This window comes from Nesoenas mayeri (assembly GCF_963082525.1).
Source record: "Nesoenas mayeri genome assembly, chromosome: 11".
Lineage (NCBI taxonomy): Eukaryota > Metazoa > Chordata > Aves > Columbiformes > Columbidae > Nesoenas > Nesoenas mayeri.
In genome coordinates, this window is record NC_137563.1 from 9,585,973 (window position 1) to 9,608,838 (window position 22,866).

Sequence of the window (22,866 nt, forward strand, 5' to 3'; positions counted from 1 at the left end):
AATTGTGTGACAAATTTAAATAGGTTATCCTTACAAAAAACCAAAAATCTTATTTTTGTTTATGTATTTCATTTTGATGATTAGACTACAGTGACGTTTGTGGCTTTTAGTAAAAGTTGTAGTTCCAGGATTTGACTGTCCTAAGAAGAAAACTTTTGCTCAGGTGGCTTTTAACAAATCAGGAAAACTAGGGAGGTAACAAATTTTGCCTGACTTTGATCTGTATGTATGACAGAGGCTTCTGAATTGTTCAGAGTACAGATCTGGTAGTGTTGATAACAGGTAGATGATGGTGGTGGTAGTTTCAACTCTGCTGTAAGCTGACCTCGCCAAATGGATGTCTGACTCTGGGAAGCATTAGCTTTAACTATGGACTTCATTCTGCCCAATGTAACTTCCATCAACTCTTGCTATATACAAATATGGAAGATTAAAAAAAAAAAGTAATAATTTTCTGGTGAGAGTGCTGCATTTCTGCATTTGTTTTTAGTTCTCCAACTTATACCTATATCTTAAATTAAAAATTTGTGATCTGGAGGACTTCTGTGCCTCAAAGTGTGTCTGCTAATCTGTTGCTTTAGCTTCAAATGTTACTTTTATCAGCAGACCTTGCCTTGTTTTGAGTGCTTTGCCATTGAGGAAATTTAGGATTGGTGCCTTGCCTTGGAAGTTGACTGATTGCTTTCTGACCCTGGTGCAAATGCCTTAATCCTCATCTCCCTGCCTAGGTGCAATTTAACAATCTCTTGTCCTGTTCTTTGGCAGCATGACAGAGCAGAACAGGATTTTTAAGAGGGGTATGGCATGCCATGTGACTGGGCTAAAATGAAGTGATAAGAACAACTGAAGCTATGTTGCATATGATTTTTGGTGTGAGGATCTGGAAGAATTAATGTCAGACTTCAGGTGTTTATTCTTTGTGGTGTGTTTTTCTTTCTTTTTTTTTTTTTCTTTCTTTTTGAGATAGTTGCAAGTAAGCCAGAAGTGTTTCTGTGCCCCCTCCCCCTCCCATCTTCCTATCTTTCTCTGCTGTTTTTTTGAGCTTTAATTCATTTATCTTCTCAGTGGGTAGACAACGGGTTTTCTGTCAGATTTATGTATTAAAGAGATTCAAGATTGATGCGGATAAGGAAGTGATGGCTTAAATATTTGAGCCAGTAGCAAGTCAAATGCAAAGTTTAGCAGAAGTAAACAATTGGAACATTACAATTCATCCAGATGCATGTTTTTGAGAGTTATGCAGAGATGAAGTATGGTTCTTGAGGAGGTGGTGTGTTGTTGTTGTTGTGGAGTTTTGTTTGTTTTGTGTGTGTTTGTTTTTTGGTAAGTTATGTTTTGTTTGTTCGTTTGTTTCCTTTTTGGTTTTAATTTGCAGCAACAACTTCTGCACTCCCATGGGCTGGGGGTTGGGGAATTCTTACCAGCCGCTGCACAGAAACCTCTAAGTGCAAAGATGGCCCAGTTTTGATGTTAAAGCTATCAGGCAGAGGACTGCTGTGTATTAGCACTTAGTCAGTATGATGCTATTTGACCAGATAAAGTATCTCCATCGTGCTTATGTGTGACACTATGTGAATACTTATTCTGCATCTAGCTAATATAAGTGTTTCTCCTGGCTCATTAAAAAAAAAAAAATCTCTGCTATGATAGAGATTATTTGGTGATTCTAATGTGATCTCTTAGTGCAAAATGAAACCTAGTCAATAAATGAGGACCATACTGTAAACTTCAGGGTATGGTTTTTCTAGAGTAGCAACAGGCTGAGATTTTTATGTGGACTAGCTGCCTAAATATTTACCAAAGTTCCATATGATTCCCCATGCGTCCTACTGCAGTGCTGAAGCTTACTGGGAGTTAAGGTTTCCTCTGTGCTTACAGAGAGGATTAATTCTTCTAGCAGAAGACTGATACTTTTCTAATCTCTCTTGACCCCTGTGATCATGTCTATTCCCCTTTTATTTTAGCGTCCTCCAAGACAGCAGTCTGAGGCCTTGAAATACATTTTCTGAAATGTCCCCCCGTGTTAGTCTATAGGCAGTGTTAAGAAGAGATTACCTTCCTTTCCCTATTAGGCTGGCACTCTCTGCAGCGATATCCTCTTCTGTAGTATGATATCAGAAAGCATTGTGACAGAGGCAGATAAAATATTTCTAGTGTGTGCTTCATTAATTTTGACAACTCAGATTTGCTTGTACTTTTTATATGCCAGTGTGTGTATTTCTGTATATGTCAATACATGTAGAGACAATGTGTGGGTTTTTTTATATGTTGGTATCTTTTATAGAGGATATCTGTTGTGAAATTTAGGAACTGTATGCAAAGATACTTATATAAATGTGTCATAGTAGTTACTGTGTATGCAGTTGGTTTAATAAACCAGTAAAACATTTCAAATATGGTTGAATATCCTACTCAGTTAATAACATCTGTTTTGAATTTCATCAGTCTTACACGTCATATATTATTGACCATAATCTTGTGACCTTTTCCTTAAGTTTTCATAGTAAGAGACTAAGACAAACCAATTAGCTTTGGAGTTTTGAATCTTAAAAATTCATAATATAGATAACATAAATGCAAGGCTTACATGTGTGTTTTAAAAATAGTAAATGGGTTAAAGTAGCACTGGCATACTTAGGACTCTGTTGGCATAGTTTTTCCCTTCACATGGCTCTTTGGAATGTGAGACCTCTTCCTATATTTGCTATAGCAGAGCTAAACTCTCATGTCGCTTATAGGAGAAATTTAATACAAGCAGCTTGTACAGAACTGACCTGCTGCCGCGATAGCATGCAATATATTTAGCATGCGTGTGTCTAGTAACCATGTGATCTTATGCAAGAGAATAAAACAGTGAAACTCTCAAAAGTTACAATTTCTCTAAACGTTTTCAGCATTCTGTTAATTAAACCCAATGTTATCAAACAAGGTGAAGAGACTAGGTTTGTAACTGAGATATAACCAACTGCAGAATTTGGAATCATACAGCATTGTGTCTGCGTATCAGTGTAGGAGAAGACTGAGAATTCAAAATGAGTTGGATTTGTTTGTTTGTTTTTGGTTAATCCACAACAAGTTTTGGAGTATTTTGTTTGTTTTTTAGGCTGTTATGATTTAGTTTTCTGTTGCCATGATGACTAAGGATTAATTTTTAAATGAAATCTGAAAATAGAAATCTGATCCTCAGGTACTTAATCTTTGCCAAAATTTATGTTTGTAACTTTTCTTAATGTTGTAGCAGGTTTGTCAGTGCTATTGACAAATAATTATTAATTAAAGTTTCATGATTTAGTTTGCTTTTTCTCATGGTTCTTCTAAACAAATTTTCTTTACAAGAACTGAGTCTTGTGCTTAATTGATTTTGCTTTCAGAAGGCCAAAGAATCCCATGTGTGTCCTTGAAAGACCTTTTCTTAAGGTGAAATCCTTAAAAGTGAATGAGAACTGATTTCTTTTTAATGTCTGGTTGAATCTACTAAATTTAAAAATCTACATCCCTGCCTTTGTTCTATGCTTCGTGGCATCAAATTGGATAAAATGCTGCAGATAAAACTCCCTACAGATAAACTTATGTAGATTCTTACTGCTGCTGTCCTCCATCTTTTTTTTTTCCCCACTTGTGAGATCTTCCCCTTCTCTCTAATGCCTTTCTTCCATCTGCATGGGACGAGCATCTTCACTGAAGGGAACCTGGACTCATACCGATCAAGAACAAACTGAGACTTCAGTCCTATCTCACCTCTATATGACAAGACTATTGGGAATATTGCCATCCTGTTCAGCAATAGTTTGGCCTCAGTTCCACCTCCTGAAAGAATTAGGCAAGGGCACCCGTTTGAGTAAAAGGAGATTTTGAGCCTAAGTGTTCACTAGAGAGACTAAGTACTTCTTTCTTTCCACGCCCACACTGACATCTTGCAAATAATGCAAATAGACTGATTTGGCAGCATTACAGTGGAAGAGCAGAAATCTTAATTTACTCTGTTTAAAGCAAAGCTCAGTGCTTTGCTGCTTTTGAGATGCTGTACACCCATGCAATGGACCCAGCTTACGCTTATATACTACTGAACTGTGCAGTTGTGGTAGTCTTAAGATTTTTCTGATGCAGAATCCTAGAGGGTTTATTTATTTATTTATTTATTTATTAAGTGATGTATGTGGAGGGGTGTGCCTGCCATCTCTAAAGGCTTGCTGATATAGTTAATCAGATGTTGCAATCAAAATGAAATCTACTCAGTGGTAGGCAAAGAGAAAGGAAAATCTACAAGAGCTGGAAGGAAGAATCTCCACAAGTAACGAAGAGGTAACATGTTAAGAGAAGTGCCTGCTACAAGTACAGGGTAAGCTTGTTTTGGTTTGTATCTTTATTTGGAAAGCAGGCAAAAGTTTATAGGGTAGAGGATGTCTCCACTGCTCCCCCAGTGAAGCTGTGTGCTGAGGAAAGTGATGACAATGTATGTTGGTGAATTCTTACAAATCTAAACATAGACCATAATCATTGGTGTGTCCGTGTAGGGGTAAAAATCTGTTCACTTCAGATGAAATAATAAGCTGAAGTTTTGAGAACTAGCGTTTTGGGTTATACTAAGAAGTCTTTGTTTCAGACCTCTGTTTAAAAATCTGTTTAGCTTGGCAGCAGGATGAAATCTGCTAAAAAGCAACTATCAAATCTGCAGTTTGTCTGAACTGCAGAGTGAATTGCTGGAAAGACAACATTCTTCCAGTGGGAAGAAAGAATTTTGTTGCTTTGCGTTGTTTTAATTTTCTTTAAGCAAGTCCGAATTCATTTCCATACAGCTTCTGTGATCCTATCTCAAAGTAGAGGTTATGAGATGAGAGAAAAGTAGAACTTAATCACCAATACAATTTCATAATTTGAAGTCCACCTTACTAATTCTTTCTTCTCTTTCTTATGTGCTCTCAGGATGATCTCGTATTTTGGCATACAGCTTTTCTTGTGTTTGCTCTAAGTTGACTCTTTAGGGTTTTTTTTAAGGAATGTGTGGCCTCATATGCAAAACTTGCTAAGCATCAGCTGGGGAGAAGGAGCTGAGCTACGTAAAAGCATGAAAGGATGGAAGTGGATGCTGGAAGTTTCTTGCAGTACAATTTGTAGCTAGACTTAGAGCTTTATTACTATATATTTGTATGGCACAATGGGATTTAATAGTTAATTGAAGATTTTCTAGGATGGTATATGAAAGCAGGTAAGTTCAAAGGTACTCCAGTCTTATTGAGGGGAAAATATACTTTTAATACAGGCAAAAGCAGCAGTAATACAGATGAACATATGAGGCCCTAGTTATGCTGTCCCTTCCAGGCTTTGTCTGTGCTGATGCAGGTGAAATTGGAGACTCTGAGCACTGGTATCTCTGCTGTTTGCCAGCTAGCTGTCAATATTTATTGCTTCAGCTGCTGTGAGGCTTCCAGTCAGAATGTTAGAAGAATGACAGCTCTAATGACCTGAAGGTCTGGAGTATTCAACAATAACTTTTTTTTTTAAGAGGAGTGTCCTGGTTTTGTTAAAAACAAGACCAGTTCTCTTCTAGTGTTTTTTCCTTTCGGCTGAGTTCTTCTAGGTGGCTGTACTTTTCTGAGTTGCTGCCTGCGTATTTTTCCTCAGATGCTGTCCTCAGTGCTGATAAGAAGGCCAAAGGAACGCTGAAGAAGCTCATGTTTAGATTTATTACTATGGTAGCCAAGAAAGACTGATAAGTTTTCCCACATTCTGTTATGAGAGGGCTGTGTTTGAGGAGGGTTGGACAGAACAGGTGACTAAGACTGACCAACTATTATTGTCATACCCCCTATATAAGAGGGTGATCACGAGTGTCTGTCTCTCTTTGACTGTGGCCAGCATCTAAAGAGGACCCTCTCTGTGTGCTTGTGGTACTAGGCCTGAGGCCCCGCATCCCTTAAACCCAGTTTCTGGTTTGCTGTGAAGTGCCGCCCATGACTTCTGGGGCCTGAGCTGCACCTGCTGGAGCCACACCAGCTCCACACACCCAGCTCCGCTGCGGCGACGCCAACTCCATCTTGGGCACTCAAGATTGATTTTGTGTATTTTCTCTATTTATTAGTAGCATTAGTAAAACCCTTCAAAACCTTCGAACTTGAAGTCTTAAGTCTCTCTTCCTTTCCTCTTATGTCCCTGTCATCTTCCCGATCAAAAGGAAAGGGTGGCAGGAGGTAAGAGTGTAACAGGGAGCATCTGCCACGGTTTATTGTTGCCTTGCCTTAAACCTTGATGGGAGTTAAGATTTCTTGCAGGTGCAAGAGTTCTAAGCAGGTTCTTGAAAGTGGTGTGTAAACTGCATGCCAGTTTGCTTGTTCCTATAACTCCATATAGTCATGTTCACAGATTATTTACTTAGAATAAATAAAAGGAGATGCTGCAGAATAATTAAGAACCCACTTTCATGAATACATGTGAGATTTATTTATGTATAGAGTTTATTTATATAGAGAGTTTTTCATGGAGATACAATGCTTTGTCACACCAGGAAGACATGGAAGAAATTGCAGCCTCTTCCTCATGTACTCTAGTGATACTGTTAGAATAAAAAAAATCATTTCTATGTCTGAGTAAGTCTCCCAGTTGATGTGCAGGAATTCAACGCTGGCTTTAACCACTTTTTTCTCTAAACTCAAAGATTGGCTGAAGTATCTGAACTTGTACCTTGCACACTTCCATCTGCCAGGGCTGCAGGCGCTATCAGTTTTATAGTGGGATGCAACTGCTCTTACCAAAACAATAGCAGTTACAGTTAACATAAAGTGCAGCAATTAGTACTAATACCTTCAAGGAGAAGTCATTCATGTCCGACTACTACGTATTTGCTTTACAACTCAAATATGCTCCCCAGGTCTCTTTGCTAGGTTTTAGTCACGGGTGGATGAGAAGACAACGTGGATGGAAGGGATCCAGCAGTGTGTGTGAAATGAGCAGTGTTTTGTATAATTTTCCTAGCAGGTTTAAATCATTGCATCAAGGATTAAACGCTGAAGTGTCACTTTGACCATCTAATAGTGCAGGAGACTGAGGCTGATCATGCGGTCTTCCCTTCTGAAGTGGCTTCAGGGCTGCTTTTTGGCATTTCTGGCAATTTCATTGATAGTGAGGCTAATTATTTTTCCTTTTCCAAAATCAGGATAGTAAGCTGTGTTTTCTAATGCATTACTGCAAGTCTGGATGGCCAGCTATATTTATAGTGTCTGATTCCTGACTGATCCTGGTTATTGTCAGGTCACAGCAGTTGTTGCATCAGATAGTACTTGGCTGACTGAGTAGTAAAGATGAAGAATGTCTGCCTTACAGTTCCAAAAAGCTTGAATTTGCATCTCATGTTTCATGTCGAAGTTAAATGAATATACTTGTTTAAATTGAAGAGGTTTCCAATAAGGAAAATCTACAATAATCTGAGCCTGTTTGCGTTTCTCTTTCAGATTCCTGGCTGCTTAATGCAATTGAAAATAGGCTGCCTTTCAAATACATTAAGATCTAGCTTTTGCAATGTCTTGCTTTTCTCAGTATTCCTTGCTCTTTTTTAATTCTTGAGTGATGTAGTAGTTTATTCATGTAGTAGTTTTATCAGTAGGGCTTTTTATATTTATGTATGGATCACTTAATTGATTCTTACTTGGGACCTCAATCAAATTTTTTTTGGTCCTTCACTTAAACTTCTATCAGCTGTATCTTCTCATTCAGACTTTTTTAGTGGCTTTATTCTTGTATTTGTCAGGGTTCGTTGACAGAAAGAGAAATTGAGATTTTTTAAAGTTTTGACAATTTCTGGTTTTAATACAATAATGGGAACAAATGGCTGGTGCTGCTTTCTTTTATTTATAGTCATTGAGTATTTTATTCCAGAAACTATTGAGACAGATGTTTTAATGCATCTTGCTATCCACCACTTGAATCATGTAACTTTCCTATGAAGCAGTAATTTTAGTTAGGGTCAAATGACTTAAGTTTTCTATTAGCGGCAATTTGCAAGAAGGGTGGAATAACTAGATATTATCATTTACTCTGCCATGCAGGTATAGCAAGTAACAGAGTTACGGTAGTGTCATGAATTTCCACGTCAGCAGAACGGTATCAACTGACTGTATATTCTGGTTTGTTGCCATTGCTAAGGAAAAAATAGTTTCAAAGTTAGTTTTAGAATTTGTTTTCTATTCAGAGAACACTTCTTGTCTGAAGATACAGTGTACTATAATGAGTGTAGTTTAGGTAACATTTTTGCAAGTGAATCAAAGCAGCTAGGTTAATGTTATATTAATGATATATGAATGCCCAGACTACCAGACATCACGTGCCAATAAAGGAAAAGGTTTATATGCAGGAGCAGAAGATATTCTAAGTAACATTCTTGCTGCTTTTCTTAGTAGAAACAGGATTTACTATAGTATGCTTAGATGTTGGAGTATGTATCTTATGTACTTTATTTTTAGTGGCCTACCTGATACTTGCTTTGGACATCATTACCTTGTGATTGCCTTTAAGAATATAGATGTCCAAATGGAGGGCAGTAACACCAGCCTTGAGGAGGGGGTGTAGAAGGAGGAGAAAAAAAGGATTATGAAGTACTAGGATTGGTAAAATGTTTTAAGTCTTAAGGAATTTCATTCTAGACTCCTTTTAAAAGTGGCTGCTGAAATGAGAGAGTCTGTGGGAATGAGGCTGTTTCCTGACCATGGGTGCCCAGCACTGTCTTGCCGAGTTCATTGATGTTGCCTATATTCTGCATGTATTTAATCTTTTTCCAATATATCACTACTGAAATGCAGCTGAGTAGATTCATCTCACTTTTATGTTATTTTATTGTTTGCTGCCTGTCTGCCTCACATTCTGAGACCTTGAGATTATAAAGAAACTGGTCTCTATGCATGTTTGGAAAGGACCTGTCCTATGATCTGCTGTAGCATGTCAATAGTAATGATGATTTATTTAACTTAAATATAAAAGTACTATTTGCTTAAAAGGATGCAGGGAAGGGAATAATTCACTGAAATTTTGTCTTAATTTCTTGAAATTACACTGTAATTTTTAAAAAAAATATTTAGACATTTGAACTGGAGGTGTATCTGAATTTTAAAATAAGGTTCAGTTTTGAACAAAGGCTACGGCGGCCACAGAAAAAGAATCTTACCGCTAATCTTTGTTAGAAACTTGTAGGCGTCTTTATGGTTTGCGGAATGTCTTAGTGGGGCACGCAGGCTGTTTGAAGCATTATGTTGTCATGTCTGTCTGGTTTATAATTGTTGCACTTCAGCAATATGACTGCATGCTGTCATTTAATCAGATGTCGAATAAATTATCAAGAAAGCTTTCTGGATAATTGTTCAGTGATTTAAAGCTTCTTATAGATTCTTTGGTGTGTGATATCTCTTCTGTTTGTTCTCAGTTTTCCTGTTTTCTTTAAAAGGGGGGAGGGTGCCTGCATGATGTGGAATCCTCTGGAAGACTGGAAATGTACATCATTTTTGTTAAGAAAGAGCGTATGCTCAGGAGGGAGATAGTTGTGGAGACTACCTGTTAGAGCAGACCAAAGGGGAGAAAAAAAGAGGAGCCTGCAACTTGTGCAGAGCATGAAGAAAAGCTGATATATTGGATCTGGAAGAAGCAGATAGTTAAGAATGAGCTAAACCTTAGGAAGTAGTTTCCCAAGTACAAAATGGGAGCATACACTTCTCTGCATCACAAAGCCACGGACTGAAGCCAAACTTGGAAACAAAGGCCTGTCTGACAAGGAAGAATCTTGTTTATAATCCTTCTGTATCTGTTTTGTCATCTCCTTGCATTTGACCCCTGTTAAGAACTTCAATACAATCTGGCAGTTTTTAGTTTGAAGTCTGGTTTGAGGAAGCTCCTTGTAGGAGAAGGTATGAGCAGAGCCATGCGAAAGCTCTGGCTGCCTTTGTATCCCGTTACATTCCTGAAGTCAGCTGTAAATGTTTTTGATGGCCGTAATGTTTGTTCAGTAAGGTGTTGAAGTTGCTGTCCTGCAGCTGTTTGTTGCATTACCTCAACAGTTTGTACTTTGTGGGCAGGGTGGACAGTTTTCCTCTTTGTAGAAACTAAAAATGAATTATTAGAACTTTAGTCATTGGTAAGTGTTCAGACCTTCACTGAGTTTTGGAAGTCTTGCTGCAAATCACAAAATCAGTTTGCTGAAGTACCAAGTTAGTACAGTTGTCTACTTCCGGTAAAACCAGTGCTAAATAAGATGGTTTACCTCATAATTTATGTTCTTTGTGTTTTTTTCAGTAGAAGAAACTAAAAAACAGAAGCAAACAAATGCCTCTTATATACATATTTCCTAAGGAAAAATCTACTGTGGTTTCTACTCTTGCCTTAGAAAACTGTGCCAGTTATACACCAGTCAGTTTTAATATACTGAGAAGAGCTGCTGTTTTACTTAACTGGAGAATTGCTTATTTGGCATTTGCTACAAAGAAGCTCAAGTGCAGCCTGCAAAATTTGAATACCATTTTAAAGACAGTTTTTGAAGGATAAGAGTAAAAAATCTCACAACATTGCCCTACTGTGTGTGCTGTGTTCTGAGTATTTTTTTTTCTTTCTGTCTTCATTTCTATAAATTATAAATCTTTGTTAGGATACTGTTTGGCTTAGCTCAGTTGGCACCTTCTTTGATTTTGAACTATGTGTAAAGTTAGTGAGTTGTATTTTTGTGACATTGCTTTCAGGTATTTGTGTGTGTTTTGTTTTGTGATGGGGTTTGTTTGTTTGTTTGTTTTTCCCATATAATCCAGCTGCAAGCTGCGGTTATGATGCATCACAGTTTATATAGAGGATTATTTTTGTCTAGTTTTTAATCATGAATGTTCAGTTGTTTATATGTAGGTTCTTTGCTGTTCTGAATGATTGTAAAATGAGAAAAAAAAAGCGCTCACTAAAAATCTCAGCACTCCTTAGAAAAGGTAAAGTACTTAAATCACATACTTCTCATCAACAAAAAGGAGGACAATACTCCTTATGAATAAAAGACATCCAAATAGAAATGCCAGGAACCGGAATTTTTAATGTTGCTTTGATATGTTGGTGCTTATGTTTCAAGTGCTGCTCCCACTGAATTCAGCCTGGCATGGCCAAGTTAAGGAGTCGGAGCAAAGCTTCCAATTTATAAAACAATGAAAACAGTAAGCGACCACATACATGAAAAAAAAAAAGGTGATGCAGCTTGTCTAGAATTCAATAGAATTCATAGAAATTCAAATTCATAGTCATAGAAATCTGACCAAATAAATGTAGTGCTTTAGAACAGTATTCAGCTCTTGTAACTGAAAACATCTTCTGTCCACTTACAGTCTTATTCACTGAATGGACTTCAATTTGCTGTGCTCATTTCCATTGGGTTAAACACAGATGTGGCAAGTGAGGCAGAGGTGTTGTAAGAATAAGGTATACCTTTGCCAAATGCCTGTTCTTACGCTGAATAAAGTTATCTGTATTCTTCTAATCTACTGATAAATTGAGATGGGAAAAATAATGAGCCAAGATAGCAGGAATTTGAGTGTGGTAACTGATGAAATATGAAGACTTCTGGAAATATATTTCCTAATGATAATGCTTCTTCTTAAAGTCATGACTTAACTCAGTGGTATATAACACATTTGTTATCTAAAGATGCATCAATGAGCCTGAATAAGGTTGATGAAGTGTTAAGATGTTGCAAAACCAGAACAAAGCTCCATTCTGGTTGGTAAATATATTAATTGGAAATGGAACAGTCCTGTATATGTACTTTATTCTCCCTTATTGCGGGATGAAGAAAAACATTGAAATGAATCTTTTAATTGTCCACACTATTATAGTTACTTACCAATGCTTGTGAAGATCTCTTCTCAGCTGATTCTTACTGAATCATTAGGATAGATTTAAAGAAAGGAAATCATCTTCCCAGCTGAGAATAGCAGCATTATGTTAGCGAATTTTAAATTTATTTATTTATTTATTTTTAATTCCCCCCCCTTTCCCTACCCCTTTCTTTAAGATGAACGTAAATAATTCATTTCACAGGGCTCTGTTTTGTCTTCTGTAACAGAGGAGAGCTCTTTTATAGCAGCTTTTTGTTGTGGGTGAAATTGCGTGTAATTTAAAGCCATGTCTAGTAGACATGTTTGTATCAGCGTTTTGGAAGGTACATTGTGATGCTTCTCGGAGACAGAAAGGACTTTTGATAAGAAGTTTAAATGTTTTGAGTTGCACTTTGAGCTTGCCGTTGTGAAAGTCATGCCAGTGCTCTTCTGTTTCATTATGGAACAATCATATCTAAACTTAAGTTGAGATTTCTACCTCTAGTTAATTAGTTTTCCAAGAGCTGTAAATGGGGAAAAAAGGGAGGATTATCTTGTCAAAAGATATAAAACTGTGATCAAACTGACATTATTGTACTAAAAGCTGTGGTTTATTCACTAGGAAACGAGTCTTTCTGGCCATAGCTTTTAAATATTGGGTTTTATTAACAGCATTCAGAATCCCCTTTCTTTATGGCTATTTCTGTATACCATGGAAAAGTCACATATTTCGACAAATTATGTGATAAATTAGGAAAAGTTCCTTGAGAAACTCTCTGGAGCGTGTTTTCCAGACTGCTATTCAGTCATGCAGTTATTTTCTTAATCTGTTTGTAGAAGTCTGGCAACAGAATTCTTGAGATGACTTAATATTTTAAGTTCTGCTTCTATCTAAAATTGGATTTTAATGCAGTACTGAAAGTTTAGTTCTCTTTCTGTGGTCTTCTTTGTCTACTATTAGCTCATCAGTTTCCAAATCTCATTTTCCAACTGCATTCTAACGTGTTTTTGAGAATGTGAAGATAAAGTCTTTTAGAAAGTATCAAGACCAAATTTATGGATGTGAATAATAAGATAGAATTTAATGTCACTTGAAAATGTGGTAAAGATTTATGCTTTTTCAGGTGGCTTGTTAAAGATTATTTTACTTCAGGGGAGTATAAATGCTCAGAATAGGATGGTACCTATTTTTTGGACTTAAGCACTAGGCCAACAAAAGTTTGTAGAATTTAACTGTGAAAAATCTTTGAGTATTGCATTTAGCTGAAATGTGAACCCATTTAATTTGAAATCACTAACTAGAGCAGAATTCCTGGCTGTCCCTGGTCCTGGACAAGGCCACATTTGTCATATTATCCAGGAGTGCATGTACTGTCATAAGTGACGCTGATAATTCTTGAAAACTGTCTGGTCTGTCAGCTTGGGAAAATCTCCCTTTAAAGAAAAAAAATGTGCATTCTGGGAGTGATAAAACTTGTTTTTAAAACAGGCATCTGAATCTTAGTTCATTTTGCATACAGCTTAGATTTCTGTAGTTCTGTTTGCAAGAAAAGGTAGTTATTCAACTTAAACTTAGACAGGACTTAAAGCACACAGAAGAATGGCAGAAAAGGCCATTTTGAGCAAAAGTATGTTTAAGTAGTATTTGGGAGTTGCAGTTCTTTAGTAAGGCCATATATTTTGAAAGTACTTTGAGATGTTTTCTAATATGCCTTCAAAGCTTCATTTGAAAAGTTGTGTAACTTACAAATGAAGAGCTCAAAAATGGATTTGATTTTAGTGTGGAAAGTGAGGACGATGTTTAGTTGCAAAACTCCACAAATTCACTCTTACAAGTACAGTTTACTGAAATGGTGTAGTATCGAAGATGTGCATTGTTCTTCCCAGCTGAAAGAAACAAGTGGTTTATGATGCGTAAAAAAGAATGTCAATAAAGAATTGTTTATCACTTCCTTTTGGTTTTTTGGTTGTTGTTCTGTGTGCTTTTGTTTTGTTTTTTTTTTTTTTCTGTTGTCCCATTTTAAAAAAAAGTTATTTTGGCTAAGGGTTGTATTATTGTTTTCTAACAATGCCTGTGTATTACTTGCTTGCTGAGGACCTTGGAGTTCTGAGGCCGGTCTCATTTTGTGTAAAGCTCTGCTTGAATGTAGAAGAATGGCTCCTAAACTGAGGATGGAAAAGAGATTTATTTCCTGATATTGTGATAACTGCAAGAAACATGAGATAAATGACAACATGTAGTCTTGTTTTGAAGGGCTAGGCCATGCTATTGTTTTACACTTGTACTTTACATTACTTAGAGCATTGTATGATGAGAGGGATATGGAAATGTGGCTGTAGGACACATTTTTGTGACTGTTTTTGCACATTTGAGTGTCATCTCTGTTAAGTGCAACCATGTAGGTAGACGGAGTCACTTTGTGTGAAATATTAAAATCTTGCTTCAGAGTGGTAGCAATGAATTTTGGAGCAGGGCTGGTAGAATGTCTAGAGCACAGTAATAATGTCCCATGGCTCTCAATATGTTTCAGTGCAGATCCAAATCTGAGTGAATATATTTTGTATAATTAGTTTGGGATTTAACAAAAAAGGTGCCTACAGTTGTATACTTTTTATGTGGGTTTGCATTCTCTTTGTGATTATGAAGAAGAAAATGTTCTTATCTCTCACTTCTGGACATCCAAGTGGAGTCTAAGAACCTTTTAATTAACCTTTTGATTAATGAGTATGAAGACATTATTGGACTCATTTTTTTCTAGCTGTTTCCACTTAAGAGTTATGGGGCAGGGAGGGAGGACATCATTACATCATTACAGGTACTATGGAAAAATTAGATACTCTTGTTATCTGCCTTGTTAATGTATAAAACAGTCAACACCTGGTAATGGGTCTCGTCTCCATCTTGATATGTATGGGAATATTCATATTCTGGTCACATGCCAAATGATAGTTACAATTACCAGTGAATGTGCAGTTTGGCTGTGATTTGGTTGTGCAGTCCATACCCATCAGTTCGTGCTTAGGGACCACATCTGCAAAAATACCTGCGCAGGCTCATTTCAGACTAGAAAAAGACCTGTTAACCACAATTTAGTCAAAATTACTGTCTGCTATTTAGTAAGCCTTACCTAAGGCTTACCAGTGTAAGATGCATCTATACAGATGTGTGTTTTCATGCAGCTGTGGCTTTTGGGAGTTACCATGCAAATTACCTGATGTCATGGCACTAATTTGTCTATGTGCATTGCAGTAAATGAGCTCTGATGAGACTGTAACTGTCAAATGTAACCTGTCACCGTGGTGGTGAAATGGAAGTTCCAAGAAAACAAGAGAGGCCGAGGGAAGTAAAAGGGAAAAAAATGAAAGGAGTGTAATTCTGACACATTTTTTCCGAACTTGTTCTGCCAGAAGGCTTTAAGACCTTGTGGAGTCCTGCACAGATATAATTTGTTTCCACTGAACCCTTGAAAGAATCTTTTAAAATAGGTCAAATACAGTTTCCTTGCTTTAAAGTTGTATATCTCGCACTATTTATGAAACTGTAAGCAACCTTGACAACAAACAAACTGATCTGGGTTGCTGAAAATATGCAGTCATGAGGGTATATTTTTGCATACAGTTCCGTTGTCTTTCAGTATTTACTGTGGTGTTTTCCCGTGTATTAGGGAAGGAAATAAATCCAGGTAATTTGGAATAAAGTTTATTTTTATACAATAATAGAAGCTTTTACTTGAACAGCTACAAATATAATTTTTCGTGTTATTATTGCAAGCTGTCATTATTTTGTTTGAAGTTCATAATGAAGCACATGGAGATTTTTTTCTTCTTTTTCCTCTACTTACTCTTATTGTTTTGTTTAATAGATGCCTGAAATTCTTATTAAAAACAGAAAAGGAAAATAGTTTGCTTCTGTGTGCCCATGCAAGTGATGTAAAGCAGTTTTTGTGGCTGTAATTTGATTTTATCACTTAAGGAAGCAGAACTTTACCTTTGTCAAGGTTACTTCGCATTAGTTTCACATTTGCTTTCAGAAATAAAGGTGCATTGATCTTCATAAATGTCTGCTAATTTTCCTTTATTTGGGCAAAAGTTTGTTGGTGATCTAGATGAAATAGCTTTGTGACTTAAGAATTTTACCTAAGTATGTTTGCAGTGCAATTGTGATTTAGCAAAAATAAATCTTTGCTACTTACACTTTTGCTGTTACCATCTAGTGGACACAATTTTATGTCTTGCATAGTTTTGTTGTTAGTCAGGATGGAAAATAAAACTCCAGTGGGATCAGGGATTAGAAGAAGAAGTCATTGCTCCCATGAGGAATGTGCGTTTGTCGTTGATGGTAACTTCCCATTTGGATGTCCTGAGCCCGCACGAAAAGTGGATTTTTACTGCACAATTTACTCTGATTTTGCAGTTAGTGTCAAGATCCTTTCTGCGCTAAGCTCATGCCAAACTTACCTTTCAGTTCTTAGCTTTGAAAATCAGCTTGTATGTGACTTAAATGCAAGGGATGCTGTATTCCAGAGCTGGGTTGCCTTTGGCAAATGTGTTTCAAAGGCAGGTTTCTGGTGTCCATAGCAACCTGTGGAGAGGGAGCAGAGGCTGGAACCAGACGGGGACAGACGTGCAAGTGGGAATTTGGAATCTGCTGAATGAAAAAAGTGCTTAAGGTTGAAGAAAGTAGCAGCCCTGAGACAAGAGGCAACACTGGACAGTTGTAAATGGGAAATGGGTTGAAGTGTTTATGCCTCAGAGTGCGTACTAATTTTAAAAGACAGGAGATAACACCCCAAAACTAAAGCAAAACGTTGGTGAAAATTACTGTCAGTTTTCTGATTTCTCTTTGTATGATGGTACATGGAGCACATAGTGTTTCCCTGCTACTGTTTCTTCCATTAGCTTGTGAGAAACATCCACGCCTCTCTTTTATTTTGTATTCTTAAGTATATATATTGCACAATCTGATGTCATGTTTCTCTTCCTCTCTGCCCTGTTCTCCCATGAGTGCTTTATTTTATTCACTGTATAGACTTGCTTTTGAATAAATGTTGCAGAAGGTGGAAGAGCTGAGTGAATGATATAAGACCCTATGAAGAAAGTGGCGGCTCCACAAAGGAGTTTTAAAATTGCATTCCAGAGTGGTTGATTGGGGTAGGATTCTTTAGTTTTGAGTGAAGGTAACTAAAGGAAGATGCACTATAGGTATCAAAATCAGGACTAACATGGAAGGTGAAGGTGACTATTCATTTACTGCCTTGTATAATTAAAAGTCTGTGGATACCAAGTGTAATTAGCAAGATCAGGCTCAAATCGAAGGATATATCTTCTACTGTGATGATAACTAAGCTGTGAAACTCCTTGCTTCTAGATGATAAAAATTTACACAGATTCAAAAGTAATATTCATGGAAGAAGATTTGATGGACAGCTTTAAATCTGAGATTCACTATATGACTCCAGAAGTTCCTGATTCAAAGATCACTGAATATCTGGAGAAAATACTTAAAAATACTGCTTTTAAGTGATACCTTTTTATTGCTATGTTCCTCCTTTACCCATCCTAGTGATATTTGCTAATAGCCACAGATAAACTGCTGGAGCAGATGGATCTTTGGTCTCACATGTAGTGGCTATTTGTATGTACTTGCTAGGATGATGAGTGCTTTTAAAAAGCAGAGGAAGGAATCTGGTAATCTCTATTTAGAGAACTGTTTCAATAATGTATGGTGTATTTAAAAAAACCAAGCGACACATGAAGGAGGGAATCAATTTTATGAGCTGCTTATAGGCACCCTTTTATTAGTTATGTTCAAGGCATGCAACAAGATTTTTGCAGAACTAAATATAATATGTGATCATAGCATGAGCTGACTTTTTTCTTAATGAAGTGGGGCAGCTGACTTAAGACTGAATGTTTTATGAATTGAAGCTTGGAGTCCAGCGAATGTTCTTGGTGGTGTGGGTTTTTTTTAACAAAAAAGGTATAAATTTATATGCCAGCTGTTGCTTTCCATGTAAAATATTTGCTTTGTGCCATTGGTTGTATAGAGGCTTGTTCATCTGGCCTTAGCTACCTATTAATACCATTTTAGCAGCACCCTGGAATTTTTTTTCTTGAAGAAAATGAAAGGAATGCAATGCCGATCCATGCTCCTAAGGGTGTGCTGTATAAAAAACGTCCGGTACATATCCTTTTGACCAATGGACATCATATTATCTTAGTGTTGGTTTGATCTTAAATTCTATGGAATAGTATTTCTAAATACTGTTGACCATTTTATGCTGTTTTACCAAAGCAGTCCTTTGGTATCAGGTAAATATAAAGCGACATCCCTTCACTTTGTGGTGTTCTTCCACCTCTTTTTTTTATTTTTATTTTCTCTTTTTATTTTTTTCTCCCAAGCTGCATCAGAATGTCATGGTTGTTTCCTCAGTGTAAATTGAATGTACTGTGAAGTGTAGCCTGTGACTAATCGCCTGTTGCTGTCTCTACTTATTAACTGTCTGACGGTGATGTGGTTGCACCATTTTCTACACGTGGCCTTCAGGATACGGCACTGTGACACCCATAGTAAAATATGCAAGGCTTGATTTCAAAAGACATTTTGGGTTGGAAAATTAGGTTATAAGCTAATATTGTGGCTGTCTTTACCCTTTTTATTTTAGTGAACATTAGGCGGTAACAGAATAAGGTGTACCTGTTTTCATGTTTATACATTCTAGGATACAGATGATGCTCTAGAGGCTATTTTTTCCTCAAGTGTTCTCCAGTTTTGTTGAATTAATGTTATCCTACAGTTCAAGCAGTACATTTGAGATATGGCTTAGCAATTATTTCTTCTGAAAATCCATTTAAATTTTGTTAAATATCAGTGTTTTACAAGTCAGTTTGGTGCATTAGTACCAGAGTAAAATACTTAGATGGCACACTGTCTTTTCAAGTTGCATGTGCTCTTTCTAATCAATTTACCAAAATGAAACAAGTGCTGGACTGGTAATTGGTTATGGACAAAGGTGTAAGCTACAAGTTATTGTAGAGCGAGTAATTACGTGAATATCTTCATTATTGACTGGTGTCTTGATTGCTGTGAAATAGTTGCAAAAATATTTTCTGTGGTCTTTATCCTTTTTAAGTAAAGATATTCCCTTTTTCCTTCTCCCTTTTGCTTCCCAATAAAACCCCAAATATTGTCTTACGAAATGAGTTGTAATTTGGTTTGGGAACAGAAGCTTGATATTCTCATGACTTTGTTTTGTTATCATGATGATGATTTTACAAGACAAGCAGGAAACACAAAGTATTTTGTTTATAAGGTTTCCTAAGCTCATTAATGGAATTTGCCAGAAGCTTGCGGGTAAATTTCTGAAACCTTGGACAACTCAAGGCCTAAAGCTTTTAGTGGTGAGCACCACCCCCTTTGACAACTATAAGTCATTCCGTACACTTTCAATTGGATCCAAAAAGGTATCCAATTGAATATGTATGAAATTAGTGGCCATTTAAAATCTGTAGTTTGTAGGTAGAATCTAGCAAACTAGTTGGAGTTTATTTAATTGGAAAGATGTAATATAATATTTTACTAATGAAAATACTTGGTTCTTCACCACAATTATTTTATGCATGCACGTGTTTTTCAGCTATACAGGTGTTTAATGATGCTTCCTCCTTAATAATTTGTAAATTTGTTTCCAAAAAAATTTTTAGGGGCTTATAAGAAGAAATAGGAAGCTTTTCTCAAGCCGAAGACAAAGCAAAAGGAAACTGTATCATGTGTTAGAATACTGAAGAGCGACATTTCTTGGATTAGCATATTTCTGGATTGCAAAGCAAAAGAAAGAAGAGGCCAAAAATGGGGAGAAAGAAAATACAGATCACAAGAATAATGGATGAACGGAACAGACAGGTGAGAAACAAGGAATGTGCGTGAACAAGTTCATCAGTAATCCTAAAAATGAATGGAAACTTTGAATACATTTATCTTAATTCGCTCTTCTAATGCTGAGTTTTTAATTCATGTACTTACAGCTGGCATTACCAGAATACAAATGTCTCAATGGTTTTACTACTGTTTGAAGGAAAATTGTTGTTAAGTAATATCAATTACTACTTTAAATCCCATTCACTGTAAAACTACTATTTCTATTTAAATGATACCCTTGTCTTCACTTCCAGTAGACTGGAGGATTCTGTTGAAACAGATACCTTGACCTGATAGCTGCTAGGAACACTTAGCAATGAAGACAGAGAAAGGAGGAGAAATCCGGGAAGGGATGTAGTTGAAGTATTTCTGCAGCCACTTTGACAGAGAAGTGTGAAATAGCTGTGGACAATGATCTACAGCGAATTGGATATAGTAATGAATTTTGTTAATATGATTCTATTGAAAAGCATTGATTTATATTCCTTGTAAGAACTGTTTGCTACAGCAGTCTTCAAAAATTGGCAGTCAAAAGGGAAGAATACTCCAAAGTGCACTGTTTTAGGGAAAGCTGCTTAGTTGGGTGCTCTCTCCCTAATAAAGTCATGTCCTGTGAACTTCAGAACTACCAAAAAGTTAATGATTGTACAGAAAGTTGTATTTCTTCTTTAAATTGCTACGTGAGATATGAAAAAAAGTTTGGATTGGATGTTGAAATGTATAGTAGGGTATCTGGAAGGACATGTTAAGGAAAAGTGTTGTAGGAATGACTTTTGATCTTTAAGAATAAGCACAGTGGGTCAGGCCGAAGATGCCGCTAGGCCGCTGTCTTTTGTGCGATGATGGTTGTAAGCAGTAAGTGTAGGGTAGAGCTGCACATGTTAGACGGCTTTGTAATCCTCTTCCAGCCTCTAACTATTCTTAGCTCAGGGATTTCCTGAGCTGGATGTGGTTTCCGTATATTTAGTAACCATTAATGGATTTTTTTTTTTGTTGGGTGGTTTGTGGTGTGTGGTGTTTTTCTCCCTGCCCTCCTCCCCCAGTGAAATTGTTCAGTTATCCTTTAAGCCCTTATAAAGTTGCAGCATTTACAAGATCTTTTGGCTAGGATTTCCTATAGCCGTGTTACCTATAGGAAACTGTCGTTTGAAGAAACACCTCTTCATTTATCCTTAGTCATAGCTCTGCTAGTTATTTAGCTCTTGCATGGAAGAGGCAGCTGTCACTCCCTTTCTAGTCTGTCCATCTTGCTTGTTATTCTGTTAACCTCTGCCATGTTTCCTTATTTTCTCTTAAAGCACCTCTTTCAGGCTGAAGCACCCCAGCTTCCTCAGTTGTTTTAATGTATTTATAGTATTTTATTTGCTTTTTAAATTTCTCCTGACCCCCCAACTTAATGTTCGGGTAGTGTCAAAATCCCTTGAGGCTGTCTTGCTGCCGACATATCAGCTCAGAGCCCATTGTTTTGTTTGTGAAATCAGGATTGTTTTTCTCCCTGTATCACTTTAAAGCAGCGTAAACTCTGAGAAGACTATATATAGCAAGAAAAGTGTTATTGAAGTTTGGGAGAAAGCCAAGTATTGTGTTTGAACAGCTTTAATCACATAGTGACTGTATGTTTGATGTAGATAAATGTCTTAAGTAGATGTAGTAAAAGCAGATGAATTAATAACTTCAGTTCTTTCAGATCTTGCTCTAGAACTTCAGGCAAGTTGAAGAGGTGGAAATTGATCCCTCTCTCCACTTTTTTTAAACTTACTTGGATTAAGTTAGACAACCTTGGTTCTGTTCTGCTTGAAATACAAATAACATTCTACTATACCCTGACCCTGGGGATTAAAGTTTAAGTTTTGTTTTTGGCTGTTTTTTGGCTATCACTTTTTGGGGCTTTTTTGTGACTAGGAAGAGGCTTTAGGTTCTTACTTAAAAATGGAATTAGGGTTGCCAAACTCAGAGATTATAATATACTGCATCTTGTTTTTAAAAGGTTTTAAAGAGATTTAAGTAGCTTTTGTTAGTGGAAGCAATTTTTTAATGTGTAGAGGTGTTGATGGTGTTCTTGAACCTCACTGGTATCCCGTGATTTTGATAGCTAGTATATAGAGTTTTAATATAGTCAGATGCCATGATGCACAGGATATTTATTAGGTACTAATTGACTACTGAGAATTCGTTTCATTGACTCAGGTAAGGAGGGCTTTTAGGGTTTGTTTTGCCAAATATAGTTCAATTGTGTTCTGTCAGATTTTCTGTGGCACACATAGCTGGTTAGTAGGTCACTCAAGAACATGCGTATGATGTCCTGTTTAGATGTTTATTATGATGTTTAATTTTTTGTTATTGTTGTTTTAAAATGAGTAGAATGGGATAGAGCTTTGACTGCAGAGCAAGTTCACATAATTTACGTGAGAAGAAAAGCTGTAGTTTTATCAGAAGCATCTTATTTCTGATGGGATTGTATGTTAGCTCAAAATGGAATATATAGACCACTACTCTGGGGGGTTACAATTGTTATGAGACCATCATTGTATTATTAATTAAACAGTCTTATCTGCCTAAATGAGCTGCAGGACATTTATCTTCATTAAGCTGAAGAGAATAAAGTACAGTAAATTAGATATCAAAGGAGCTCAGTCTAGCTGTCTTTGCTTTCTCCTCCTCGCCTCATATTGCTAAGCGGTATTTAGAATAGTGCTGAGGATGCCATTGGCCTGCAGTGAAGATATTTTTGGTTTTAGTGTGGTCCTAAATGGCACACTAAGTGGCAAGAGGAAAAAAATAAAAGATAAATGAAGACTGAGTTTATCATAAACTATGTGTGTTGAAGTAAGGCTCGGACTCCAGTGGTAGTGGGGTTTGTGCTAAGCACTGTGCAAACACAGAGTGAGAAATTGATGCTGGCTGAGAATTTTGCATGTAAAAAATCACACAAGTAAAATAGCCTTACAGCAGGTGAGAAAGAGAACATTTCAGAAGTTAAGATTGTCTGCCAAGGATCATACAGGTCCTCAGTGGAACTAAGCCTTCAGTCTTTTCACTTAATGACTTTTCAAAGTAATACACACATGTTGTTTATGATGCCTGTCTACCTGTCTATACCTGCTCATACTTGAGTAACAAGTGTTTTGT

General features: G+C 36.8%; 1 protein-coding gene across 3 annotated transcripts in view; it reads left to right on the forward strand.

Moving 5' to 3' along the window:
- MEF2A (myocyte enhancer factor 2A) overlaps positions 1–22,866 on the forward strand; it is an 83,601-nt gene that overhangs the window by 14,070 nt on the left and 46,665 nt on the right. For all 3 annotated transcript variants that reach the window (XM_080351087.1, XM_080351086.1, XM_080351085.1), the window contains exon 3: positions 19,524–19,722. In XM_080351087.1, the coding sequence (XP_080207213.1) occupies positions 19,669–19,722 (54 nt within the window). In that variant the 5' untranslated portion in view covers positions 19,524–19,668. The remainder of the gene's footprint in view (positions 1–19,523; positions 19,723–22,866) is intronic.